Source organism: Marmota monax, unplaced genomic scaffold, assembly GCF_021218885.2.
Source record: "Marmota monax isolate L192 unplaced genomic scaffold, Marmota_monax_Labrador192_F-V1.1 WCK01_AAM20220418_F8-fsc00024, whole genome shotgun sequence".
In the NCBI taxonomy this organism is placed as follows: Eukaryota; Metazoa; Chordata; class Mammalia; order Rodentia; family Sciuridae; genus Marmota; species Marmota monax.
In genome coordinates, this window is record NW_026695224.1 from 20,232,392 (window position 1) to 20,245,108 (window position 12,717).

At 41.0% G+C, this 12,717-nt stretch overlaps 1 protein-coding gene across 5 annotated transcripts in view; it reads left to right on the forward strand.

Moving 5' to 3' along the window:
- Nucleotides 1–12,717, forward strand: part of Slc7a6 (solute carrier family 7 member 6) — a 50,854-nt gene that overhangs the window by 18,651 nt on the left and 19,486 nt on the right. For all 5 annotated transcript variants that reach the window (XM_058575858.1, XM_058575855.1, XM_046434713.2 and 2 more), the window contains one exon: nt 6,727–7,285. In XM_058575858.1, coding sequence (XP_058431841.1) covers nt 6,727–7,285 — 559 coding nt within the window. The remainder of the gene's footprint in view (nt 1–6,726; nt 7,286–12,717) is intronic.

Sequence of the window (12,717 nt, forward strand, 5' to 3'; positions counted from 1 at the left end):
CTTCTAAATTTTCAACCTCCTCCTCCTCAGAATTCTGTTGACCAATATTAGATCCCTCCCCCTTCTTGCAGTAGGCTTGCATGCCTTGTGTCTCCCTTTTCTTCTTTTTTATTTTTATCTTGCGTAGTTGTTGCAACAATATATCAAGGTCCTCAGAACACTCTGAGCCGCTTGTGTCCTCAGGTGTTTTGAATTCGGTCAAGTCTGGATAGAGCCTTCTCCTATTTTTATTTTCAGGCTCTTTTGCCTTTTCATTACTCTTACTCTTAATACTCTCTGCCACTTCACTACGTGATCCTTCAGATTTATCCTCATGTAGTTGTTCAAGAACAGCCTGACCCTCATTCATAGCTTCTTGGCATTTACCATCTGTTACACATCCTCTAACTAACTTCCAAAGTGGTATAACGCCACCTTGCAAGGTACCTTGCTCATGAGCGAAATCCAGATCCTTTCCTAATTTGTCCCAGCTGGGAACCGTAAGACTCCCTGAAAAGGCAAACCAAGGAGCCGCTGTATCAGCTTCCCTCAAAAACCTTTGCAAAGTGCTCTGCTTTACCTTAAGTCCTTTTGAACGTAGCAACCCATCCAGGGCCAACAAAATTGGGCTTGAAGAAGTAGCGCCCATAATGTTTTTAGAACTATAAAGAAAGTGAAGGTACAAAAATCCCCGCTCTCTTCCTTTTACAGGGGAGCGTTCCGTTCTATGAATTCCTTGCTCTCTTCCTTTTACAGGGGAGCGTCCTTTTTCCCGCTCTCTCTCTATTTACAGAGAGAGCGCCCCGCTATTTGCTTGCGGATTCCCACTTTACCTGGGAACTTACCGGTGCACCACCCTGACTGCTGAAAGTTCTGGATCCTGGGTTCGAGGAATATAATTCCCCGTACGGGCCACCAATTGTCGCGACCCCTCGCCGGCAAGGGAAAACACGACACAGGATTCTTCTTTCAGCAGTTTATTCAGGCCTTGTTTCATGTATCATCTTCTAGCGACCCCCCCGCCGAGCGCCCAAGCACAGCCTAATAAAGCCTCCCGCATACCAATCCCAAGCTGCCACGTGGATCTCTCTCATAGGGTGGTAAGGGATTGTGCGCCAACTCTCCAAAAAAGGAGTTGTTTATCACAGGCCACAGTGGAAGCTGGCGCCATCTTCTAATGGCGGCCACGGTCTATAAGAATGGCTTACCACAGGCATGTACTCTACCACCGAGCTATACTATACCCCCAACTCCACTGTAATTATTTTAAATTGTTAGTTTGATATGTCCAATATCTGGGTCATTTCTAGGTCTGGTTCCTATTGATTACTTTGCTTCTTTATAGTGAGTTGTTTTTCTTGCTTTTTTGTGTTACTTGTAATTTGTTATTGATTGCCAGGCATGGTGTGTAAAATAGTAGAAGCTGAGGTTATATAATATTTATTCTGTCTGGGTTCAGTGGCACACATCTGCAATCCAGCCACTGGGGAGGCTGAAGCAGAAGGATTACAAATTCAAGGCTTGTCCCTGCGACTTAGCAAGACCCTCTCTCAAAATAAAAAGTAAAATAAAGGGCTGGGGATGTGGCTCAAGTGGTAACATGCTCGCCTGGCATGCGCAAGGCACTGGGTTCAATCCCCAGCACCACATAAAAGTAAAATAAAGATATTGTGTCCACCTAAAAACTAAAAAATAAATATTAAAAAAGAAAATATTAAAAAAAAAATAAAAGAAAAAGAAAAAGGACTGGGGCCAGGCGCGGTGGTGCGTGCACCTGTAATCTCTGCAGCTCGGGAGGCTGAGGCAGGAGGATAGCAAGTCCAAAGCCAGCCTCAGCAATGGTGAGACACTAAGCAATTCAGTGAGACCCTGTCTCTAAATAATATACAAAATTAGGTTAGGGATATGGCTTAGTGGTTGAGTGCCCCTGAGTTCCTGGTGTGTGGCGAGGAGGGACTGGGGATGTGGCTCAGTAGCAAAGTGCCCCTGGGTTCAATCCCTAGTAGTGGAGGGAGTTGGGGGTGAGAATTATTCTAGGAAATGGGTATTACCTCTTCTTTTGCTAGGTTGTTGGTATGGAAGTTTGAGTCAATTAGGAGAAGAGCTGTTTGGGGTTTGTTGTTGCTATGGTTACCTTAGGTAACTTTATCTTCAAATTCCTCTGGAATTTCCTTGCATTCAGGGCTCAAAGGGCAGGCTTTTCTCAGTGTTTCTGCTTGACTCTTGCCTTAGCTTTTCTCAGGACCCATCACTACCACACTCTGAGTTATACCTGACTGTTTCTTGTTCCTGGATGTTTTCTAACCTGGTGGTGGTAAGTTTTCTGTTTTCTTGGTTCAGCCTCAGTCTTAGGGGATATTTTTCTTGAATCTTGGGGGTAGATCTTTCTGGGCGATTCTGCCCTCCCCCCCAAGAAGTAGGATACTTGTAATGGTCTTGGTCGGAATTTCCTGCTCCTCTCCCAGTCATAGAGGGTTCTCTTGGTACCCTGCCCCAGTTACCTTGGGAGTGACAGAGTTTGCTGTCCTTTCTCTGTGGGGCCAAATTGGCTTTATATTGTTCCTTTTCCAGGCCAGCACTACTGAGGGGGCGGGGGGAGACTCTGCCCAGTGTTTCTTTCTTTTTCTGGTGGTGCTGGGGATTGAACCTATGGCTTTGTGCATGTGAGGCAAGCACTTTACCAACTGAGCTATATCCACAGCCCAGTATTTCTTTCTTTTTTTTTTTTTAAATATATTTTTATATTTGTTCTAATTAGTTATACATAACAGTAGAATGCATTTTGACATATCATACATAACTTCTCATTCATCTGATTGTACATGATGTAGAGTTACACAGGTCAAGTAATCATATATGCACATAGAGTAATAAAGTCCGATTCATTTTACTATCATTGCTACCCTCATGCCCTCTCCCCTCTCTTCACTCACTACTTCTGTCTAGTCCAAAATACCTCTTTGGGCTGGGGTTGTGGCAGCAGTATAATGCTCACTAGCACATGCGAGGTCCTGGATTCTATACTCAGCACCACATAAAAATAAATAAATAAAATAAAGGTATTGTGTCCAACTACAACTAAAAAATAAATATTAAAAAAACCTCTATTCTCCCCCAATCCATTGTGAATTAGCATGCACATATCAGAGAAAACATTCAGCCTTTGGTTCTTTGGGATTGGCTTATTTCACTTAGCATAATATTCTCCAGTTCCACCCATTTACTGGAAAGTGCCATAATTTCATTCTTCTTTAAGTCTGAGTAATATTCCATTGTGTATATATTCCAGTTTCTTTATCCATTCATCTGTTGAAGTCCTGCCCAGTATTTCATGTGAGCACCTACTGAGGCCTGTAGAGAAAAACCTCTAAATGGGTGGCTCTTGATAACCCATATTTGACCTTTAGTAACTCATTGAAAAAGTTCTTGAATTCTTCTTGCCCACCTATATGGTGGTCCCATCATTTTCCCACTAAGTGGAGCTTATATTTCTCTCTTGTTGGAAGTGGTTGTCTTTCCTTCAGTTTTACTCTAGTTAGTTGCCCTGTAACCTCAGCTTTCTTATGGTTTAAGAAAATTATGGTTTTATAGATTATCTGGATTTTTCTTGTCACTGAAGTGGGAATAATAATTTGTTTCTAAGAGGAAGTTAATAGTCAAGAACTTCCTATTTTATGCTAGATTTTTTTCTTCCAGTGAAATAACCTTATGTCACTTCTTCCCTCTTTTCCTTGCTTCTAGAAGTTATCTTTCAGCAATATTAACTCAGCTAAGAAAGCTTCACATTTTACTGAAGAGTTTCATATTGCCTAACTTGATGCTTACAAAAGGTCAGTGAAGCTGTTAGGGAAGAAGAGCTGGAAAAGAGAAGGGTGAGATACATCTGGTAAGCTGTGGTCTCTGACTACAGGACCTTCTCACTTCCATGCTACCATACTGCCTGATTTTGTATTGAGGGCATGGTCCCTAACAATCTTTTTCATATTATAGGCACTTATTTTATTTTTTGCAGTACTGGGGCTAGAACCCAGGGCCTCATACATGCTAGGCAAGTTCTCTACAACTCATCTACATCCCACCTATATCCCACGTGCTTAGATTTTGTGGAGGCATGTGAAGTGAGATGTAGATAGAGAAGGCAGGGGAGGGATGGCCTTGGAGTTGTGTGGCCAAGCCATCCTGGGATTTAGCCATCTGTTCTTGGGGAGCTTGCTGGAGTTACATCACAAGTCTGCTCTTGGGTGTTTAACAAAGAGAAGGAACTTTAATTACTTTTGTCCAAGGACATGTGCTTAGGGTCAATCACATTTTGTTATTGAAAGAAGAGAAAGAAACCTCAACTACACTCAGTTGTCTATGAGTGTGACTCTCCTTGGCTGAAGGAGGAGTTCTTAAATTCCAGCAGAAATCTTGTCCCTTATTCAGCTGCTGGGACTGAGATGCTAGGAAACAGCTTGTGGAGCTGTGACTGTACTCTCCCTTTTAAATAAACTACTGGATAGTTTCACTGGCATGTCAGACCTACTTAATAAAGCCACATCAGAGCTGGGTACAGTGGTACTTGTCTATAATCCTAGGTACTCAGGAGGCTGAAGTAGGAGGATCAGAAGTTTGAGGTCAGCCTGCACAACTCAGTGAGACCCTATCTCAAAATAAAGAATAGAAGGGGCTGGGTGGTAGAACATCCCTGGGTACAGTCCCTTGCTGAATAAAAAAATAAAATAGTCACATCAGATGCACCATTGTCATACTGTACAAGTACAAAAGGAAGATCTGGTAGCCCGAGCTTCCTACCTCCAACTGGGATCTGATGGAATAGAAGTTGGAGCGGTCACTGGGACCAGGCATCTTTGCTCTTCATCTCTGTGCTGAATACGGTAGAAAAGTAACCTAGGTCTCTGGGCACCTGACTCTCATGTGAGAATATGGGTTCTCAGCTGTTTATTGGATTTGTTCCCATGGATGCCTGGACTCACCTGACAAACATGTGAAAACAAATCTGTTCCCACATGCCTGCATAGGGAAACCTGCATGGCTTGGTGTCAGAGGTGAAAAATAAAAGTGGTGCTGCCTGAAAGCCCTGCCCCATCTAAGCAGAGATAGGCTGGCTCATCTCTGGGACGGGGGAAGGCTTCTGGTGCCCCAGAGAAACTTTTTCACTCAGGCTCATGTCCAGACTCTGTAACGGGATTGGGACAGGTAAGGCAGGAACATCGGGTGGGATCTGTGGAGATCAAAATTTTCCCTGACAGGTGTGTGTGTGTGTGTGTGTGTGTGTGTACACGCCCCCCCCCCAGACAGATTCTCACCAAGTTGCTGAGGCTGGCCTTGAACTTGTGATCCTCCTGCTTTAGCCTCCTGAGTAGCTGGGATTACAGGTGTGTGCTACTGTGCCTTTCCTCACTCTTGAGTGACTGTGATTCCCTTGCTCTGAGCTTAGTGAGGCCAGGATATGTCATATACATCTTTGTTGAGTGGTGTGGAGGCTTCTGGAAAAATGATGTGCTGATTGCCTTCTTATCCCTGGAAGTTATCCCTTTGACCTCAATAGACTGACTCCTGGATGGGAATCAAATAGCCCACCAGATTCCTTTTTCTAAAAAGTGAGGTAATTTCAGGGGATTTGAAGCATGGCCCACACAGAAATTTAGGGAGGACGAAGTCTACACCAAGCACAGGGTAAGGAAGGTAGTTGTCTTCCTCTGACAGATTCTGGGTCCTTTGTAGGTAGTATAATGTGAATCCAACTTCCTTAAGGTTTCTGGATTAGCCCAACTCTAATCCAAAGGTGGTACTGTATGTACCATCTCTCTATGGGATGCTTTCCAATGCCAGATCTGTCACTAAGAGAAGCCTATAGCTTTTGTTGGATGTCAAGACTCCAGGATAATGTTCTGGGAAAATCTTAGAATTTCAGCCCCAGGTAAAAGTGAGGGGTGTATTGAGGAAAGCAAATAGACAAATGTTTAACCCTAGTTTATGGTGCTCCTTGGAGATCCTTCCTCCATTTTTGTCTTGTTGTATAATCACTTTCTTTTGGGTACTTTGGAAAAAGAAAGGTATTGAATGGGCAAGCAGCAATGTGGGGAATAAGATGAGTGAACACGGGTATGTATTTCCACACATGTTCTCTTCTTGGTCCAGTCCCTGCAAAAGTGATATACTCTTGTCTAAGGATCTTTTTAATCCTTCTCTGTACTGCTCATGTTCTTTGCTATCCTGAGAGTAGCTATAGATCTCTCTGTGTGAGGCTGGACACTGTGAAAACTCTTCTTGTCCTTTATATGAGAGCTGAGTAGGCAGCTTGGTAGGCAGCTTGTATACTTGGTGTATACAATGAGAGGCCTTTCAGGCTAGAGAAGGCTATGTACATGCTGCAGGGGCTTTGATCTTCTCTGCATGGTAGGTTTGTGTGTTTTAAGCTGGTAAGAAAAGAGCAAAACCAACACTCAGGGAGAATGAATTCAGTGGACAAACCCAGTGCCTACCCACAGGTCTCTTGTTGGAAACCACCATCAAATCATGCCTGTATTCTCATGGGTATCTTTCTCAGGAGCAATAGAAATCTGCCTATCTCCATTTTCCTGTGTCCTATTGTGGGAACTGAGAAATATATTGTATTTTGTGTGTAGCATACTGTCTGTCCCTAAGCAGGAAGTGGGCAGGGAAATTTGTCTGACTCGCAGGTCTAAACCAGAACCTCACCAACTCCTGCCAAAGATTTGACATACTTGTTTTCTTTACCAGGCTAGTGTAAACACAGTTGTGCGGGAACCATTTGCCATGGAAGCCAGAGAGATTGTGAACCCTGTACCCAGCTACCATCTCATCCCTGAGGCCAGCCAGCCCAGGGTGGAAGAAGATGTCAGCTTGCCACCTCAAGTTCCCTCAGAAGCCATGCAGCTGAAGAAGGAGATCTCTCTGCTGAATGGGGTCAGCCTGGTGGTGGGCAACATGATTGGCTCAGGGATCTTCGTCTCACCCAAGGGGGTGCTGGTATACACTGCCTCCTATGGATTGTCACTGGTCGTGTGGGCCATTGGTGGGCTCTTCTCTGTTGTGGGCGCCCTTTGCTATGCAGAACTGGGGACCACCATCACCAAGTCAGGGGCCAGCTATGCTTATATTCTAGAGGCCTTTGGGGGCTTTATTGCCTTCATTCGCCTATGGGCCTCACTGCTAATCATTGAGCCCACCAGTCAGGCCATCATCGCCATCACCTTCGCCAGCTACATCATCCAGCCCTCCTTCCCCACCTGTGATCCCCCGTACCTGGCCTGCCGTCTTCTTGCTGCTGCTTGCATATGTAAGTATGGGGGCTGAATGTGAGAGGATATGTGTGTGGGGGGGTGCTGTAATAATGGTATGGGTGCCTTATATTTAAATAGCATAATTTGCTGGGTATAATGGTGTAAAACTGTAATTCCAGGAGGCTGAGGCAGGGGGGGTCACAAGTTCAAGGCCAGGGTAATTTAGTGAGACCCTATCTCAAAATAAAAAATAAAAAGGGCTGGGATATAGCTCAGTGTTAGAGTGCCCTTGGGTTCAATCCCTAGTAATGCAGGGAAAGGTGGGGGGAAAAGAAAGCATAGTTTGCTTTTTGGGGAAGAGGTAGATACCTTACCTTTGGAAGGACTAATTGCATCAGAGTTGATTGATCCTGAGAGATATTAGAGCCTCACATTCTTCTTACTCTTGGCTGTTTCTGAGGTCTTTCCTCTACTCTCTGTGACAGGTTACTACATGTCTTATATTTATCTTGTCTGGTGCTCTTTTTTTTTTTGGTCAGTTTCAAGAGATTGGTTTCAACATCAACTAGTTGAAACTTAACACAGAAAACAATTAAAAAGTCAGTGTTGAGTCCTTTATTGTGCTGCTCAAAAAGAAAAAGTGTTATTTTACTTCTCAGCTTTTCATCTTAAACTAGTTTAAAGGCATCAGTGAGGAAATAGGCTTCTCTAGACTGCGGGGTCCCAAGGTCTTATTCCTAAGCCCACAGGACCCCCTTCTTCCTGCTACTGCCACTCTTTGAGGTCCATTCCAAGCAGCAAGTACCACACCAAAATGGCTTTTTCTTATTGGTGTTTCATTTTTCTGTATACTGACTTTGTAAACAAGCTTTGCCTGCAGCTCATGAGAAAAAAGGAGCTTCTACCCTACATTAAGGATGAGAGCCCCATGCATGCTTTTTTATTTTTTTGCATTTTCTTTTCTCTCTTATGTGAGAGGGATTCTTATGGAAAGAGGGATTCTGTGTGAAGCCCTTGAAAGGAGAGAAGATTGTTATACAACCTTGCAGAGCTAGAGCTTCAGTTAGCCCAGAATTCTCTGTGTTCCATAGCACTGTGCTGCCAAAGGCACTTAATTATACCCTGTTCTTTCCTTATCTCTGCTTATAAAAGCTTTGGCTATATATAGTTTGTCTACAATATTAAAAATAGACTGAGAGTACCTTGGAACTAGCAATATGGATTGTATAGTACACCATGCCTCCTGACTTTAAGGACTTTGTTAAAGCAAACAGTGAGGAGAAAACATACTCCTGGGAGGAGAAAGGATGATTAGTATTCACCTATGTGTCTAATAGACTTTGGTCCTGAAGATTCTGGCATGACTCATCTCTAAAAAAAGGGAGTAAGTGTATGATTCTAAACATGGTCATTAAGGAGAGAATTAAATTATCCTCAAATTACCCATAATCTCTCACTAACAGATGAGTACTTTTAATAATTTAATATTGTCTTCATTTTTTTTATAGAATTGGGATCAGACTTTGCTTATTAATTTATATTCTGGTTTTTAAATTAATTAATTGCCTTTTACCCCTGAACTACAGCTCTCCCTACTCCCCCAGCCTGCATTTTTTTTTTTTTTTTTTGAGACAGGTTCTTGCTGAGTTGCCCAAGCTGGCCTCAGCCCTCCTGTGAGTCATGGAATTTCACTGGAATTAGTGGTGTATGCATGCAACTGCACCTGGCTATATTCTGGTTTTTAAGCTTAATATATAATTTTCCCTTTATTTCATAAAAACAACATTAAAAAAATTTTAAATTATGGTTTCTTTGTTGATTCATAAGTTATTTTTTAAATTTTTAAATTATTTATTTGTTTTTATGTGGTGCTGAGGATCAAACCCAGTGCCTTGTGCGTGCGTGCTAAGCGAGTGCTCTACTGCTAAGCCCCAGCCCCAGCCCCCCAAACAACATTTTTTAAAAATATATTTTTTTAGGGCTGGGATTGTGGCTCAGCGGTGGAGCGCTCACCTAACATGGGCGGGACCCGGGTTCGATCCTCAGCACCACATAAAAATAAAAGGGCATTGTGTTGTGTCCATCTACACCTAAAAAATAAATTAATTAATTTAAAAAAATATTTTTTTAGATGTAGACGTAAATATCTTTATTTTATTTCTTTATATGTGGTGCTGAGTATCAAATCCAGTGCCTCATGCATGCGAGGCAAGCGCTTTACCCCTGAGCTACAACCCCAGCCCAAAAGTAACATTTTTTAAAGTAGTGTTTTTTTAATTAAAAGATAATAAATGGACTTTATAGACAAGTTGGCAGATAAAGAATAGTATAAAAAAATTAAAATCATTCATGATTTTACCTCCCAGAAAACTATTGTTATTATGAGTGAAATACCTTCCAATATTTTTTTCTATATATATATATATTTTTTTTAATTTTTTAGACGTTGATGGACCTTTATTTTATTCATTTATTTATATGTGGTGCTGAGAATTGAAACCAGTGCCTCACACATGCTGGGCAAGTGCTCAACCACTGAGCCACAACCCCAGCCCCATCTTATATAAAATTTATCATTTTTAAAATGATCCTGCTGAGCATGGTGGTACACACCTATAATCCCAGCTACTCAGGACACTGAGGCAGCAGAATCATAAATTTGAGGCCCATAGTGACTTAATGAGGCCCTAAACAACTTAGTGAGACCCTGTCTCAAAATTAAAAAATAAAAAGGCTGGGCATGGTGGCACATGCCTATAATCCCAGCGGCTGGGGAGGCTGAGACAGGAGAATCATGAGTTCAAGGCCAGCCTCAGCAATGGTGAGGCATTAAGCAACTCAGTGAGACCCTATCTCTAAATAAAATACAAAATAGGGCTGGGATGTGGCTCGGTGGTTGAATATCCCTGAGTTCATTTCCCGGTACCAAAAAAATAAAAATAAAAAAACAAAAAATAAAACGACTGGGGATGTGGCTCAGTGATAAAGCACCTCTGGTTTAATCTCCCAAAAATAACTTAAAAAATCAAAATAAAAAATCATACTCTTTGTGTCTTATATACTGTTTTTCCCCACATACTTTTTTATTAGTGCATTATAGTTGTACATATTGAGGGGATTTATTGTTACATATTCATACATGCACACCATATAAGTAGGACAGCATTTCCCTGTCCTACTTCCCACCCCTTAGTCCCTTTCCTCTACTGATTTCGCTTTTTTAAAAAATATTTCTTTTAGTTATAGGTGGACACAATGCCTTTATTTTTATTTATTTATTTTCCTGTGGTGCTGGGGATTGAATCCCAGTGCCTTACCTGTGCTAGGTGAGCACTCTACCTGAGCCACAACCCCAACCCTTGATTTTTTTTTAAATATATATATGTTTTTAAATTGTAGTTGGACACAATACCTTTATTTTATTTATTTATTTTTATGTGGTGCTAAGGATTGAACCAGCACCTTGCATGTGCTACTGCTAGATGAGTGCTCTAGCTCTACTGATGAGCCACAGCTATAGCCCTCACTTTGATTTTTAGAAGATCCACCCCCACCTTTGTTTTCCTTTTTCCTCTCTAGCTTCCTCATATGAGAGAAGGCATACCACCTGAGTTTGACTTATTTTGCTTAATGGGATGGTCTCTAGTTCTATCCACTTTTCTCAAATGCCATATCATTTTTCTTTTTAGCTGAATAAAAGTCCATTGGGTATATAGCCACATTTTCTTTATCCATTCATCCACCAATGGACACCTAGGCTGGTACCATAGTTTGGTTATGGTATTGTGCTGTTATAAACATGGGTATGCTTGTATTGATGTATTACGTTGACTATAATTCTTTCGGATAAATACTGAGAAGTGGTATAACTTGGTCAGATGGTGGTTCCATGCCTAGTCTTTTGAGGAACCTCCACACTGATTTCCATAGTGGTTGTACTAACTTGTAGTCCCACCAGTAGTGTAAAGGTGTTCTTTTTTTCTCCACATCCTCTTCAGCATTTGTTATTTGTATTCTTGTTGACTGCCATTCTAGTTGGAGTGAGATGAAATCTCATTGTAGTTTTGATTTGCATTTCCCTAATTGCTAATGATTCTGAACATTTTTTCATGTATTTGATGGCCATTTGTATTTCTTCTTTTGAATACTCTGTTTAATTCATTTGTCTATATTAATTGGATTATTTGACTTTTTTTGGTGTAAAGTTTTTTGAATTCTTTATATGTTCTAGACATTAATACTGTCTGAAGAGTAGGTAACATAGATTTTCTCCAATTCTATAGGTTCCTTCTTCATAGTCCTGTTTCTTTTGTTATGCAGAAAAGATTTTTAATTTGATTCTGTCCCATTTATTAACTCTTGGCATTATTTCCTGAGCTTTATCGGTTCTTATACTGGTTTTTAAATTTTAGCATCTAATCTCTTTTATCAAATATTCTTAGAAAACATGATTTGGGGACATAGGTGTGATTTCCAGGCGGTGTAGTATAATGATTAAACTCAGAGGGCCCAAAGCTGGACTGGGTTTGATTTCTAGCTTTACCACTGATTTAGGGAATTAATTATCTCCTGCCTTGGTTTTCTCATTTGGAAATGAGATTATTAATAGTGCCTAGCTGAAAAGATTGTTGTGAAGAATAAAAGACAAATAGCTGTGTAAATGCTTTTCTCTTCCTGACATATAGTAAGAGCTCCATAGTAAATAATGCTGTAAATAATTATGTCTTTGTACATAAATCATTTTAGAGTTCCTGAATATTTTCTTAGGATTAAATTAAACAAGGGAAATCATTGTGTCTAAGGAAATAAACTGTTGCAGGATTCTTTTTAGAGTGTTGTATGAGTTCCTCAATTGATTGGGCATCTGAAAGTGCCTGTGCATTAGTGGCTGATAGCTTTAGAGTAAATTCAAAGAACAACCAAGTCAAAGGGCATGTTATATATAATTTTTGATACCCAGAAGATTTTTATCTTAATTTTTGTTTGTTAAATTATATTTTCTTCCCTTTATTATTTTTCCCATGTTTTTTTTTACTTAAAAGCCTATCCTCATACTAGGCACTGATCTTGGGATTGGAGGAGTAGCCTTACTTTTTAGATATGCCAAATATTGGTATTTCCTGGTCTCTTTCATTCAACATGTACTTTTACCCAGATTTCTCAAGATTGGAATTGCTGCAAGCCCCTTATCCCAGAAGCCAAGGCTTTTCTAGAATCCAGGCCTGAGGGCAGGAACTTATCAGAAATCAGCCAAGTCATAAAACTATGCTCCATAGTCCTAACTGACTTGATTTTAGGGTTCAACTTATTTCCCTTCTTGGAACTTTTAGGTCATAGGATTAGGCTTTAAATAGAGCTGAGGTATGGGAGGGAGTCGCTTTGGGTAGGAATGGCAGTGGGAACAGCCTGATCTCAAGAGACATAAATTGGAAGAAACTGACTAGGTCATTATTAGGAGGGGAAAAAACCAAAGATCCATTGAATCCAG